The sequence below is a fragment of the Arvicola amphibius genome, chromosome 11 (assembly GCF_903992535.2).
Source record: "Arvicola amphibius chromosome 11, mArvAmp1.2, whole genome shotgun sequence".
In the NCBI taxonomy this organism is placed as follows: domain Eukaryota; kingdom Metazoa; phylum Chordata; class Mammalia; order Rodentia; family Cricetidae; genus Arvicola; species Arvicola amphibius.
In genome coordinates, this window is record NC_052057.2 from 107,374,857 (window position 1) to 107,390,475 (window position 15,619).

The 15,619-nt window shown below is 43.8% G+C and overlaps 1 protein-coding gene across 3 annotated transcripts in view; it reads right to left on the minus strand.

The window, feature by feature from the left end:
- Positions 1-15,170, minus strand: part of Tmem245 (transmembrane protein 245) — an 83,285-nt gene extending 68,115 nt beyond the window's left edge. For all 3 annotated transcript variants that reach the window (XM_038347164.2, XM_038347162.2, XM_038347161.2), the window contains exons 1-3: positions 14,598-15,170; positions 4,287-4,404; positions 2,783-2,884 (exon numbers count right to left, since the gene is read on the minus strand). In XM_038347164.2, coding sequence (XP_038203092.1) covers positions 2,783-2,884; positions 4,287-4,404; positions 14,598-15,164 — 787 coding nt within the window. In that variant the 5' untranslated portion in view covers positions 15,165-15,170. The remainder of the gene's footprint in view (positions 1-2,782; positions 2,885-4,286; positions 4,405-14,597) is intronic.
- Between the last annotated feature and the right edge of the window lie 449 nt (positions 15,171-15,619).

A 15,619-nucleotide genomic window follows, 5' to 3' on the forward strand; every position in this document is an offset into this window, starting at 1 on the left:
ATTACTGAAACGTGCGTGTGTGTGTGTGTGTGTGTGTGTGTGTGTGTGTGTGTGTGTGTGTGAAAGAGAGAAAAAAATGCAATGTTCCCCAAATTACCGATGAATTCAATAATCTTATCAAAATTCCAGCAGGCTATTATGTGAAAATAGAAGAAAAAATGATCCTAAAACTCACATGGTAATGAAGGGAACCAAAACCACCAAAACAGTCTGGAAAAAAAAGAGAATGCTAGAGAACTCATATTCTACTTCACCAAAACATTGGCATAAGGACAGACAGCAAAGTCAAGGAAGAACAAAAGTATAGGTATAAACCATGTTCAAATGATTTTTCACAAGGCTACCAAGACCACTCAAAAAAAGAAAAAACTTCAGCAACTTGTACTGGGAGAAACTAGATGTCAAACATGCAAAGAGAGGGTGTGTGGACTTACTTCATGTTACATCCAAAAAGCAACTGAAACATGATCAATGACTTAAATATAAGAGACAAAATATAAAATTCCAAAAGGAAAACAAGGGGTAAATACTTATGGCCTTGGATACAGCCAAGTTTGTTAGATATGACAACAGCACAAAAGAAAAATACAAAGACTGGACTTTAAAAATAAAAATTGGCCGGGCAGTAAAGGCACACACCTTTAATCCCAGTATTCAGGAGGCAAAGGCAGGTGGGTCTCTGTGAGTTCGAGGTCAGCCTGGTCTATACAGTGAACTCCAAGACTGGGAGAGAGAGAGACAGAGAGAGAGAGAGAGAGAGAGAGAGAGAGAGAGAGAGAGAGAGAGAGAGAGAGAGAGAGAGAAAGAGAGAGAGAGAGAGAGAATAGAAAGTATCTGGAGAGATGACTCTGCAATTAAGAACATGTATACTGCTCTTCTAGGATTCAAGTTCAGTTCCCAGCACCTACTTCAGGGTACTCATAAGCACCTGTAACTCCAGCTCTGGAGGATCTGATGCCCTCTTCTGGCCTCTCTGAGCACCACACTCAGATGCACAAACCCACACACAGATATACATATCTAAAAATAAAAAATTCTAAAACATTAAATTAAAATAAAAGGAAATTACCAAAAAAACTCAATAGAATAAAATATTTACAGAGTTGTTTCTGCTCAGTATCCAAAATATTTAAAGAATTCAGCAACAAAAGACAACCTATTTTTTAAAAGGCCAAAGAGTACAAACAGACATCTCCCCATGACTAGCAGATGCATAAAAAGATGCTCACACCACCAGTCATTAGAAAACCCAAATCAAAAATCACTGTAAGAAGCCACTACACACTACACTGGTGCTATCCAGAATAATCAGGAAATGTTATCGAGGGTAGAAGAATGTTAACTGCTGAGTTACCCTGGAAGTAGTCTCGCAGTTCCTGAAATAGTTAAACATAGAATCACCATTACCCAGGAATCCTGCTCTAAGGTGAATAACCAAAATTCAAATGACATACACACATCACAGAATTATATGACACCTCATAATATGTACACTATATTTTTACGTATTGATTTAAGCATATTAAGAGACTCAAATTCTTTATAAGAATAAACAGTTTCTTGTACACAAATGCTTTATATAAGCACTGATATTCACAATATCCAAAAGGTGAAAGTGACCCAAATATCTGTGAAAGGGCAACAGGCAAAGAGAGTGTGCTTTGTCTGTATGCTGGAATCTATGTAGAGGAAGGAAAACAGGTAAACAGAATGTATTCTATCTGTATGCTGGAATCTATGTAGAGGAAGGAAAACAGGTAAACAGAATGTATTCTATCTGTATGCTGGAATCTATGTAGAGGAAGGAAAACAGGCAAACAGAATGTATTCTATCTGTATGCTGGAATCTATGTACAGGAAGGAAAACAGGTAAACAGAATGTATTCTATCTGTATGCTGGAATCTATGTACAGGAAGGAAAACAGGTAAACAGAATGTATTCTATCTGTATGCTGGAATCTATGTAGAGGAAGGGAAACAGACAAACATAGTGTGTTCTATCTGTATGTTGGAATCTATGTACAGAAAGGATAACGGGTAAACAGAATGTGTTCTATCTGTATGCTGGAACCCATGCACAGGGTTTCCTTTCAGAGTGATAAATACTTCAAAACTAGATAGGGATGATGGGTATACAGTCAGTACTGGGCAAGTATTAAATGCCATTTTATAATAGTTGATGGCTATTTATTTATTTATTTATATTAACTATAATAAAAAGATACAAAAATAGGATCAGGACCTAGAAGAAAACCTAAAATTTTAGATAATTTGATTTTCTGTTTAAAAACTACTTCAGGTTTTTAAATATATTCAAGGAGATATCGCCTTGGCTTTTTTTTCTTTGTAAGTTATCATGATGGTTAGTTTTATGGCAACTTGACATAAAGAAGAATCATTTGGGAAGACGGAACCTTGAGAAAATTCCCCCATCAGACTGTACTGTGGTGCATTTTCTTGATCGATGATTGGTGTGGGAGGGCCCAGATTGCTGTGGGTGGTGCCATGCCTGGGCAGGTAGTCCTAGGTGCTATATGAGAAAGCAGGCTGAGAAGTCATGGAGAGCAAGCCAGCTCACTGTGGCGTCTGCATCAGCACCTGCCTTGATTGAGTTCCTATCCTGACTTCTCTGGGACGGAGTGTGACCTTTGACCTGAGAGTTATAAGAGGAAATAAATCTTTTCCTCCTCAAGTTGTTTTTGGTCATGGTGTTTATCACAGCGATAGAGACAGTTGTCCTCTCAAAATATTAAGAATATACTCATAGTTGATTGTTTCTTACCAGCAGACTCCTTCCCATTCTGTTTTTCATAAAGGGTGCCCACAGACATCAGGAAGACAATAACCAGGAATACTGGGATTCTCCATGAGCCAGCCAGTGATGCTGAAAATCATTAAGAATTAGCATTCTTAGTTAACAGAGCATTTTGATATATGTGCTAATTAAGAAATCATTTCACAGGGAAAATGCTTTGTAAAGGACACTTGTGGGTAAACCCCAACTCAAGGACAGTTCCGTTCTTTCTCTCAAAGATCAAGGCATGTGCCAGCCTACTCTTAAGAGTCAATTCCCAACCCATTACAGACACCCACACACCCCTCACAGGTTTCAGGTCACCCCAAAATCAAGTTCAACCTATGCAGCACCTGATACTAGGACAGAGTCAGGTACTGATCCTGAAGCCGGGAGGCAGCCTAATTTTCTGAAAATAGCACCAAATTTTAACTCAGTCTCAAGAAAGGGCCCAACAAACCCGAGGGCTACAGCCAAAGCTCCCACAGTACACTGTTAATCCCTAAGCACCTGCCTTCCCTGAGTTCACATGGGACTCCCTCCTCTGCCTTCTGCAAACTCACCCTGAGTCATATCCTGCAGATAAACCTAATGGTGCCAACTCAACAATTCTATAGAGTACTGCCCTCTTAAAATCAGAGCCAGCTGGGCTTAGCTGCTGCTTTCTTGGGGGGAAGGAGGAGCAATTTACAAAGAAGGTTCATTCTAAAAGCTACTTTCAGCTACCTGCTTCTCTAGGTTGCTCAATTATTTTGTTTTTAAATTAGAAAGAACCTATTATTCCCATCAACTCAGGCTTAGAAATATGTCTTGCCCAATTTTGTACATCATGCTGAAAAGCCATTCAAGAGCAGCAGCAGCAGCACCAATACCACCACTATCACCAGCCCCACCCAGCTAAGAGTGAGCTGCTCCTCAGGACAGGAAACCCACGACTCTGAGCAGCCCTGACATGGGACTGTCTTTCTGATGCTTCCTGAAGTTCTGGCATCTCCCCGTCATGATCAGGGACCTGCTTCAGTCACTCGTTCACAGGATGGACAGTCCTTCGACTCTTAGGAAGTGGTTTTCCTATTTCATGCACTCTTCTTGCCCAATGTCCTCCCCCATTCCTGTCCCAGGTCCTTCCTCTTAGCCAGACTAAAAATCTCCAGTCCTTCAACAGGACTCTTATCATCCTTGGGGACTTATCTATTTCCTCCCCAAGTTTGCCACAAGCAGAATGAGCTAGAGGGTCACAATGGCTGCAGTCTGAGGCACACTCACCCTTCAAGGACTTACTAAAAGAATGCATAAGAAACTGAAAGATCAACAAAGAATCTTCACTGAAGATTAGAGAAAGCCCAAAGCTCAACATTTTCTATAGACTGTGTTAAAGAATTTTAAATGCAACATAAAACACTACACAGAACTCATTTTCACTGGTCAGCCTCTGCTGACCTTAAACAGTTACAGGGTGACTGTTCACAAAGAAGAATTAGAAAGGACCCACCTAGATGAAAAAGCAGTATCATCCAGACAGGAATCGAAACTGCTCTCAAGTAGCGTTCAGTGTTCGCATTCCACTTGAATGAAACCATCAGCACATAGCCAACCACCAACGTCCAGATCTTAAATAAAGGAAGTAAGACACAGGTGTAAAATACATACAGCAAAGAGCATGTGTCTTACAACATCTGCAGAGTCTAAGCATTCTGCACACCACACAGACAGGGGCTATGTGTGGTGTACCTGGGCCTCCCCTCTCTGTTTAGATATATTTAGATAGGCATTTGAAACTCAGGCAGTGATACTTAAATAATTAATAAAGTACATTGTTTTAAGACATACATACTAAAGTTCAAAATCCACTTAACATTTTTTTAAAGATATAATAGTTAAAATGTAAGCAGCAAATTTAAATTAAAACTAGTCTTGTGGAATTCCTACAAGTTTTTGTTGATTAATGGCTGGGGGAGTAAAAAGAAACAGGTAAAAAGATCCCATTTTTTTAACCTATAAAAGGTTAGTATGAGAGTCATTTTTAAAACTAAAAGAACTAGCTGAAGTATGAGCCTGCTGATAATCTATGTGACAGATATTGCAACTCTAACCTAGAATTATATACTCCAGTTAAAAAGGGTGTCAGAAAAAAAATATTACAAGAAGAAACAGTAAAAGTTTAAAACAGTACTCAGGTCCCCTCCTCCATCCCTCTACCCTCCAGCTGAATGCCTATCACTAAATCTGCATCACAGCTGCCAATCTGTAAAGTAACAAAGTGTTCAAGAGAACACTTGCAAAGAGCAATCTGAGCGCCAAGAACATGAGTTTGTGAAAGTAAAATTCAAGTATGGCTTGAATGGGGGGGGGAAGGTTAAAGTTAAAACGAAGAAGGACTTAACGATCTAATTCAGAGCACAAAGGGAAAAAAAATCAAAAAATAGGATTAACACAAAAGACAGGGGAACCGTCCAGAACTCTGTCAATAAAAGTAACCCAGTTTTTAAAACATGCACAGACTTGGATATGAATTTGGACCTGGAACTAATCCTTACAAAGTAATGACAGAATCTGGAAAAGCTTTTGACATAAATTCCTCAGAACTGATGAGAAGTGATGGCCTAAGACTGATGGAGAAATGATTAACTACGGGTGATTCACAAAGACAGGTTGTTCAACCACTGAACTGGGTATGGCGGGACTGTGAGTGTGGTGCATATGCACAGTACTTGTGAGGGTCAGGGATCTTTCCTGTACAGCGGGCTCTCCCAGTGACAGCTCACAGACCGCACAGTCAGTGCCCGCTCTCCTCTGACTGCCTCCTCACCCCAGCCTTGGTGGAGCTACAGGAACGCACTGGCACACCCCTCTTCTTACATGGATGCCAGGGATCCCAACTCAGGTCCTCAAGCTTTTCCAACTGAGTCATTCCCCAGACTTAAATGAGTATTGTTTTCATTAAGTCTCACAGTTTTAAATTTCCAATACAGTATTAAGTTAAAAATGAGATAGAAAACGTATATAATAAACTATAACATGGTAAGGGAAAAAGAAATGTTCTAGGCAGCTAATGGTTAATGAACAGAAGACATTTTTTTCTTTTCTGTTTTTTCCTTTTTGACACAGGGTCTCACATAGCCTGGAACTTGCTATGAAACAGAGCATGACCTTGAACTCCTGATCCTCCTGCCTCTTCCTGCCAAATGCTGAAATTCTGGGGAGGGAGGGTTGCTGTTTGCCATGCTGGGATTCTTGATGAGTGTCCCACCAGAGAAAGGACTTGTCTACAGTCTGAAGTTGAATTAGAATACACACACACACACACACACACACACACACACACACACACACACACGCCTATACAGGTTTTGTGGACAACAGGTTTGCAGGAGCCCTTGGAGATCAGAAGGGGTTTCAAATCCCCTGAAGCTGGAGTTACAGGTGATTGTGAGCTAAGTACTGAGAACAGTACCTGGGTCCTCTGGAAGAGCAGTAAACATTCCCAACTGCTGAGCCTTCTCTCTAGCCTAAAGTTGGTTTGTTTGGTTTCCTCTTTTTTCCCCCAAGTTTTATTTTGTGAGTATGGGTATTTGGCTTCTATGTATGTCTGTGTACCATATGCATGCCTGGTGCCCTTCTCCTGGGACTGGAGTTAGAGACAGCTGTGAGCTGGCACGTGGGTGGTCAAACCCAGGTCCTCTGGGAGTGCAGCCAATGTTCTTAGCTGCTGAGCCGTCCCTAGCAGTCTGCTTTTGTAAGCACAGGGTAAGAAGTGGTGCTAGAAAATGAAAGCATACGGACAGTGACCCTTAGGAAGGGACAGACGTCAGCCCCACCGCACACAGCGGCCATCAGTCCCCGGACGAGTCCAGCCACTACACAGCAAACCTAGAACCAACCCAGCTTCTAAACCTGTAGGCTGTGATCCAGAAATGACTGAGAAATCTGTTGACAGCACAGGCTCTGAACACGCAACCACAAAAACATAATCCAAAATCTGATCCATACAAGCCTGAGGTGTTGCCTTCAGTGAAGTCATGTGACCTCACTAAGCCAAAGTGCACACTTGCGCTCACTGCCCTCTCACAAAGCTTCTAGCTAGGGAAAAAGAGCAACTTTTTAAGTATTTTCTTGCCATCATTCCACAGCATACAGGTAGCAGACCATCCTATCTGTGGAGTGCACTGTTAGGATTTTTATTTTTAAAACTGCTCTTTGAATTGTTGACCAATTTCTAAAAACAAGATAAATAAATAAATTCGGGTGATTTGGGCATGAGTCTACGCCAGACTGTCCAGCAGTTTTTGAAACAGTCCTCAAAAACAGCCTTGGCATTTGCACTGTGTACTTAGCAAAGCGACACTCTCAGCACTGGTCATAAAATCGGAACATCAGTCAACTCCTAAAAACACTGAAGATGCTGTGCCTGCAGTTAAACATCTGACCAAGATTTAAATCTCTACGTAAAAAATAAAATAAACACACTCATCTCATTAGTACAAAAATTTGATTTTATCTTTAATAAATGACTAAGGTTATATATACAGCAAAGAATTGTCTTAAGATATGTTTATGGGGTTAGAGAGTTGGCTCAGTGGTTAGGAGCACTGGCTGCTATTGCAGAGGACCTTGGTTCAATTCCCAGTGCCCACATGGTAACACAGAACCACCTGTAACTCCAGTCCTAGGGGATCTGACGTCCTCTTCTGCCTCCACAGGCACTACACACATGCCGCACAGACAGAGGACATGCAGGCAAAACATCCATATATATATATATATATATAATTTAAAATTTAAATATACTTAGAATTTATTAACACTAAATGATTGATTATAAACCTATAAACTATAAGAGCTAAGGTCACATAAAATTTTCTCAGGTAAAAAGGGCTCATGTGTGGAAAAGTTTACAAAGCTCTGGGAAAGTCCTAATCAAACACACAGCTTACACAAACCTGGGAATAGCAGGACAGAGACCTGCCAACCTACAGGGCCTAACATAACCCACAGCTAGGACAATGTGTTAATTTAAGGAAGATTTCATTTAATGAAAAGAAATGCAAAGCTGTGTTTTCAGGTCAAAAATCCCAATGTATAAAAGAGGGAGTGGGGAGAGAGCACCTAAATTCAGTAGTCAATGTATAAATGTCTGCTTATAAAAATGTAACTCGGCACCAACATGAGCTTTAATACAGGCTAAGACAGCAAAAGAAAACTATAATATGATACAGACATAGCTAGATGGGTGAACTCTCTGGCTTACAAAGTAGAGAATATCAACATTTGATAGCTCTTCTCAGATAATGGGTGTCTTAGTTGAAGTTTTTATTGCTTCGATAAAACACCATGACTAAAAGCAGCTTGGGGACAAAAGGGTTTATGGCGTACACTTCCCTTTCACAGTTCATCACTGAAAGAAGTTGGGACAGGACCTCCAGGCAGGAACTGAAGCAGAAGCCATGAAGAAGTACTTCATGCTCAGTTTGCTTTCTTATGTACCCCTGAACCACCTGCCCAGAGGTGGCGATACTCATGGTAGGCGGGGCCCTCCCACATCATCAATAAAACGTCTACAGCCTTGTCTAGAGGCAATCTGATGGAAGCATTTGCTCAGTTCAGGTTAATCATCCCAGCTAACTCTAGCCTGTCAAGTTGATTAAAAAAAAAGTCAGGTTAGAGGAGGAACAGTCATCTGTGAAGAGGCAAGCAGCTTCATCGTCTGCGGTCCTGGTGCAGAAATAATTGTGGAAATGATGAAGCAACATATTTATGTTTGATATAAGAATAAAATTTTCCAGCAACCAATAGCTGTTTAAAAACAGAGCAAGCTCCTATCTCGAATGGCGTTTGAACATGAGGAGTTAGAAACGGCTGCCCTCGGCGAGCAGAACTACAAAGGGTCTACATCTCCAGATTAAGCCTAAGAAGCTGTGTCTATACTTAAAAGGAATCTGCATCACTAAGAAAAAGAAACTGCACATTTCAGATTTTCTAAGAGAAGTTTAAACCTAAAGAAAAGAAAGCTATTTTTATTCAGTAAACGTAAAGCTCCCAGGTTACATTACTTTAGGCTAAAACACTAATTCCCCAATCCACTTCCAGGACTGTTCTACAGAAACACTAGTGTGCAGATAAACACAAAATATTCAGGTGCCGTTTGCAATACAGCTCCAAAAATGGAAACACATTCAGAACTTAAAAAGTGTGATGACTATATTCAGGAGCAGGGTGTAAATTTATGCATGCGAAGTATAATGGTGAGAATATACTCAGCAACAATTAAAAAATTAAAATAACCATCTTCAGCAGCTGGATCTTAGGGTAGTGCTTCTTTATGCTCACTGTCTTTGCTGAATTTTCCTAAGGGTTATTTAATATTTTCATAAGTAGAAAAAGAAATGCTATTTCTTTAAGATGTGCTTCCCTGGGCCTTCTATGGTTATACAGACATTTTCAAGTATTTCTTCAGAGAGACTTACAGAAATATTGCTAGCTCAAAAGACAGAACACACACTTGAGTTTTGGATAACATAATTACCAATGGTTAAAACTGTTTATTATTACCTGTGGATTTGTTGGAATACACAGAAATCTGTCATAAACATAGGCATGTGGGACAGAAGCATTTACACCACAGCAGAGAGCTGTAGCTGCAAGCAGCGACAGCAAAGGGTCCACAAGAGGAGGGCGGGCAACAGCCCAGTGAGAAAGAACAGTGATGATAGAAAAGGGGCTCTGTAGCACAGTATATGCATGTATGCACGAAACTAAGACAAAGACATTTGCTAAGGTCACCCAGGTTCAGAAATGAAGTCAGAAGGCTGTCAGTTAACAACAGCATCTGTTTGGTGGGAGTGATGGAGAAAGGGGACAACTGACTTCTACCATATAAATTTCTGCGCTGCTTAACTGTTCTTTATGTAAGAAGCATGCTTTCCTTGATAAGCTTTTCACATCACAAAGCAGTCTTTAAAATAACTTAATGAAAAGTATTTATATTTGCTCTCTGATCACATTTAATAAACATCTGTTTTGTTTAGAAGGGAGGGGTTGTTATGGCCCGGGCACAACCCCAGGGCATGGCACACAAGGGGCAAGCAGAGGTTCCATCTCTGAGCTGGATTTCCAGCCTTCAATTCTAGTGCCAACTCCTTTTAGGGTGTTGTTCGGTGTGACACAGGATCTCACTGTGTAGCTCATGCAGACCCCAAGTTCACAATCCTTCTATCTTGGCTTCCCAAGCACCAGGATTACAGAGCCACCATGCTTTCTCCAGGGCTTTATCCCCTCACCCAGAAGTCAACTTCAGCTTCATTTAGCTTTATGTGCAAACCTGCTTGTGTGGGATTTTTCTCCCAGGCATAAATCACTGGCCACAGCTGACCCGAGGGCACATTTATCCTCTTAAATATTCTGTGTCCTTTCCAAAATACATAATCCAATCATCTTCTAGCACCCGTGTACGAGACATTATATAAAACTGCATAAAATTTAGCAGCATTTATTTAGCTCTCCAAGAAAGGCAATCACACTTCCCTTTCTCAAGACACAATTAACCACACATGGCATACTTTTCTGTTAAATAGCACATAAGTTATTTAACATTAGTGCTCAGTGTGTTAAAGTGCATGTGTGTATGGAGGCCCACCTGGCCGAGTGAGAACAAAGGCTGCCTCGGGGATGCCTGCCTCGATCATTCCTCCAAGTTTTCTTCTTCTTCCCCCTTTTCTTCTTCTGAGACAGGTCTTTCACAGAACCCAGGGCTCGCCATTTCTCCTAGACTGGCTGGAGAAAGCCACCAGGCTCCACCAGGGCCCATCTCCTCCCCATGCACCACCACACCTGGCTGCCATTTGTGTTCTGAGGGTCCAAACTCAGGTTCTCAAGCACTTCCCCACTGAGCCAACTTGCTGGACCCTTTCCTAAGTCCCTCTCAGACACAAGGCGGCAGACTCCCCTAACCGCTGCTGGAGCAGCGTCTGCTTCAAGTACTTCACCTTTAAGCTTTCTTCTATTTTGAAAACTGTTCTCTTTGTCATAAGAGTCAGGAGCTCTCGGAGCCAAACCTGTAATTGTGAAGGACTGTCCTCTCAGCTGCCACCAGGTAAGCAGCAACAAGCCTCACAAGGGCTTCCAAGGGGAATGGTGTAGACCTACAAGGCTGGCCAGGGTGCAATTCTTAGCGACCCTTGTAACCCTGAACAAGACCTCAAGGAGACTGAGGCATCAGGCAAGCCAACCCTTCATTTTGCACAACTAGGGAGGGATGAGTAGCCCAGAATATGGCCTTGGTCACAGGTCACAAAGCAAGTCACTGCTATCGCCAAGTTCATAACAAATCTTTCAGCCCTCGCTGTTTCCAACACTACTTCTTTATAAAAACCGGGGGGGGGGGGGGGGGCGGGGAGGCCTTGGAGAAATCAAAACTGCTACTGCTGCACAAACTAGAAATGGCCTCCCCCCTCCCAACAAGTCTGAACAAAGGGAAAGAGGGGTCAAAACATTCCCAGTAGAGAAAAGAAGTGTAGCAGGAGAGACGATTAGGCTCTCTGATTTATCCTGCTGAACCCCACAACACCAGAGGAGTCACACTGAGCATGGGGAATAGATGAACTTCCTTAGCCTTCTGAAAGGACTTACGAAGTGAGTCATATTCTAACTAACACACTTGAGACTGTGGGGAAGAACCGCAGCTAGCAGGAAGGAGGAGTTCTCCACTTGTAGCCAGGGCAGTGTTGGGAGGGAACCGGGTAAAGAAAAGAGCTTAACTACTCCAGAGGGGGCAGAGAGGGAGAAACCGTGAGCTGGTGACAGAGGAAAACGAACAGCAGTACCAATAGAAAGAAAACCAGGACTGAAACACTGCACAGACAGACAGACAGCAAGATAAACACAGACAACAGGGGAATAGCTGTGACTAGACCAATTTTGATATTCTTTAGACTTTTCCTTTAAACTTAAGTCAGTTTGTCTTTCTAAGTTAAAGGTTCAAACACGTGCTCTTGGAGAAACTTCCTCGGCCCTTACTGCAGGGTGCCAGGGAGTTCTGATGACAGCAGGTCTTCGAAGGCCTGTCAGCAACAGGTTGAGCGCATGAGCAGACAACTGCTCTCCAGTGTTTCAGCTATGAAATCTCTCCCTCCTACTGGACAGGACTGTTCCAACAACCCAACGGCCCCAGAGTCAGAAGCTAGTTCAGGGCCTAGCACACAGTACACATACAAAAGCTGGAACCTGAACGGATGACTTTCCCGGTCACCGAAAGTATCTGCACTTTCTCTCTCTGCCTCCCTCATGCAGGCTCACATTCACAAGTTGTGGAAAAGCATAAAGGCAGTCCAAACACTGTGGTCTATGAGAGAGAAAACTTGGAGTAGGCCCCTGCCCAGGCAACTGTTAAGCCTCAATTGGAGCTGTCAGGTGCAGGCTGACTGGCCCCACTTCACTCCCTCCTCCTCTCCTACAGCTTCTGCAAAACTCACTGATGCTTGTTGTTCTCCACTGGATCAACCTGGAAGCATCCGTCTCACTGAGTACTCACCCTCACCCATGCCTTTGATAATGGGTATGCTGTGTTTTTAACTCCTCTCATCTGCCCTGCTCTCCTCACTGTGATCAGCCAAGCTAGAAGTCTTAAGTAGCATTTACTAAAGGGCTGTGGCTGTAGGAGTAGTAAACCCTGTTACTGGCACACATAAGAGCCTGAGTCCAACTCTCAAAACAACCAAAAAACAAGCACACTGATGGGATTTTCTGCCCTCCAACCCCCAAATTCAACACGTGTAAATACAAGCATGAAGAGTATCCTCAGCAACACGTATCTTCAACACGCAGCTTCACGAGTGCTCACTTCCTCAAGTCATTCCACCCTGTGTGAGGGACGTGCAGAAATGCCCGGCTTCCTCCCATCCCCGCCAGTTTACATCTGAAAACGGATACTCTTGATGTAAAGCAAGCCTTTCCTTTCTCACATCCTAGAGTTCAGTGGAGGACACCTGTCAACAGCTGAACTATTACAGAATCTGTAATCGTGTCTGAATTTCTTGAGGACTTTTCTTATAAGTACATAATGGTCTTTTATATGAGGAATTTAATCTATGTAACTGACTTGTTTAACAATGAAGGGGCAATAATTTTAGCTTCTCTCTTTTTTTAAGCCTTTTGTTTGTTTGCTTTTTGTTTTGTTTTCATTTTCTGAGACAGAGTTTCTCCATGTAGTTTTGGTGCCTGTCCTGGAACTCACTATGTAGACCAGGCTGGCCTCGAACTCGAACTCACAGAGATCCATCTTCCCCTGACTCCTGAGTGTTGGGATTCAAGGCAATTGCCATCACACCCGGCTTTTTAAAGATGTTTTTTATGTACATGTACATAAGAGTCAGTCATGTATATGCAAGTGCACCTAAAAACAGAAGAGGATGCTGGGATCTTTGGAGGTAAGAGTTACAGAAGGCTGTCAATGACCCAACATGGATGCTGGGAAGGAATTCAGGTCACGTGGAAGAGCAGTGAGTCAACCTCTGAGCCATCTCTCCAAGTCCTGAATTTAACTTAAGAGTCAACCACACGGTTGGAGGCATAGCTCAGTACTTGAGTCTTGCCTAGAGCCTACTAACACTTGAGTTTGGTCCCCAGCACAACTTTTAAAAGGTGCACCATAGATTTGTCCACCAGTTATCTATCTGTAACGCAGTCACGCTGTGTGGTTTTGTGGCCTGTAACTGTGAGAATGTCCACTTACTTCTGTGTATGCCTGTTCCAAGAGGAAAATGCTAATTTATAAGGCTAAATGTACAACTCAGAAGCACACATAAAGCCCTGCGTCCAACCCCCAGCACCAAAATAAATAATAATAATAATAATCTGCTCATATACTATTATATGCACCCCGAAACCTGGGTACCTAACCCTGTGTTCAATCCACTTTACACTTGACAAAGAGGTGAACTGATCATTCTGGGATCAGTTAGCATTCTACCAACACCCTTAGCAAATAAAGGCGACTTTTGTAACTTAGTAATGTCAGGGCATATTCATCTTATTTCATTAACAAATAAAGTGAATAAAAGTGAAATAGTATGAGATATATATGCGTTGGGCCTCATGCAAACTAGGATCTTCTCTATCCCTGTGATACATTCTTAGTCCCTGTGGTACTTTATCGATTAACATTCTTAAACATTAAACAGCCAATTCATATTAACATTGCCCAATAAATATGCGGACAAACTAGCCTCCGAGTATCTGAGTCAAGAAAAGTGTCTCTAAAATTATCTTTGAAATTCCTTTCAATTTTGAAGTTTCTAAATTGTTGATTCAACCATAGCCTGCCTCTCTTTACGAGTCCACAGCTAATCTGGACTGGCGGGGATGTGCAAAGGCCCACACATAATAAACAGCTATCGAAAAGCTCCTAGAGTAACGCACGAACTATTTAGAGAGAAAGAACTAAACTCTGGGACATCACAGGCATGAAACGAAAGCTTTAGTTTGAGAGCTTGAGTTAACCAGTTCTAATCAACCCCTAGCCTAGTAAAAAGGTCAGCTCCTCTTAACTGTACAAAGGCAAGTTGGATTCGACACCCAGATGTGCCTGCCAGATGCGCAAAGTGGGTCAGCACTCCTCAACCAAAGGACCTTTTCCCTACAAGAGGGCCGGTTTCAAATCACACCCGCTTCTCTAGAAGGAAGCGCGCCAAGATCCCCGGGCGTGGGAATGAGGGCGGTCATCCGCGCTCACTGGAGCACGGGTGGAGGACCTTCGGCCGCCTGGTCGCGGGCGTCCCGGGTCCCGCCACCCCAAGACGCACGCACTCACCCACAGGCTGTTGAAGTAGTCGAGGCCGCGGCAGATGAGCGCGCCCGCGTGCGCCAGCAGCACCTGGACGCCCAGGTAGCTGCCCAGGCAGTAGAGACCGTAGAGCAGCGGGCCCCCCGCGCCCAGCAGCAGCAGCAGGCGACGGCGGCGCAGCGCCTGCTCGCCCAGGGCCTCGACGCCGTAGTCGGCGAAGCAGAGCGGCAGCAGCAGCGCGGCCAGCACGATGGGCGTGTGCGCGCGGTGCAGGCGGCGCAGCCACAGGCGGCCCAGGCGCGTGAGCGAGCTCTTGAACGGGTGCAGGAAGGTGCCGCACAGCACGGCCCAGAGCAGCGGCCGCAGGAAGGCCTCGAGGATGAAGTACACGAGCACCGCGGCCCCGCAGCACAGGCACACGAACAGCACCGCGCCCGTGTTGTAGAAAGCCTGTTTGATGGGCTTATCGAAGCGCAGCGCCAGCGCCGCCGTACGCGGGGTCTCGCCCGGCCCGGCCGCGCGCGGGACCCGAGGCTCCGGCCGGGGAGAGCCCCGCGGGCTGGGCGCTTCGGGAGCGCAGCCACGGTCGGCCATCGCGCCTCTGCCTGGACCGTGGGGCGGGGCTGCGAGCTGGCGGAGGAGCGCGGGCGGAGGCGGACGGTGCCGCGAGGGCTTGTGGGGTTTGTAGTACCCAGGCTGCGGGCAGAGCATGCGCTAGAACCCAAGGAAACTACAACTCCCAAGAGGCTGAGCGAAAACACCTCCGCCCTCGGGCCCAGCGGTCCCTCAGGGACCAGGTAACAAGTTTTGAAACGGTCCCAAAAAAGAAAAGTAGGGGGACGCAACACTGCAAACCCTCTTCTCTCATTGATGTCAACTTTTCCGGAGGCAGGATCCCAAAAGAGACGCTTTCAGAGATGGAAAACACAAGCTGTGATTTATGCTTTGAAAGTATTTCTAAAAACACTGATGCACATACTTAGTTTTATTGATTTATTTAATAAATACTTATTTTTAATCGTATGTATGCAATGTGTGTGAGTGGCTAA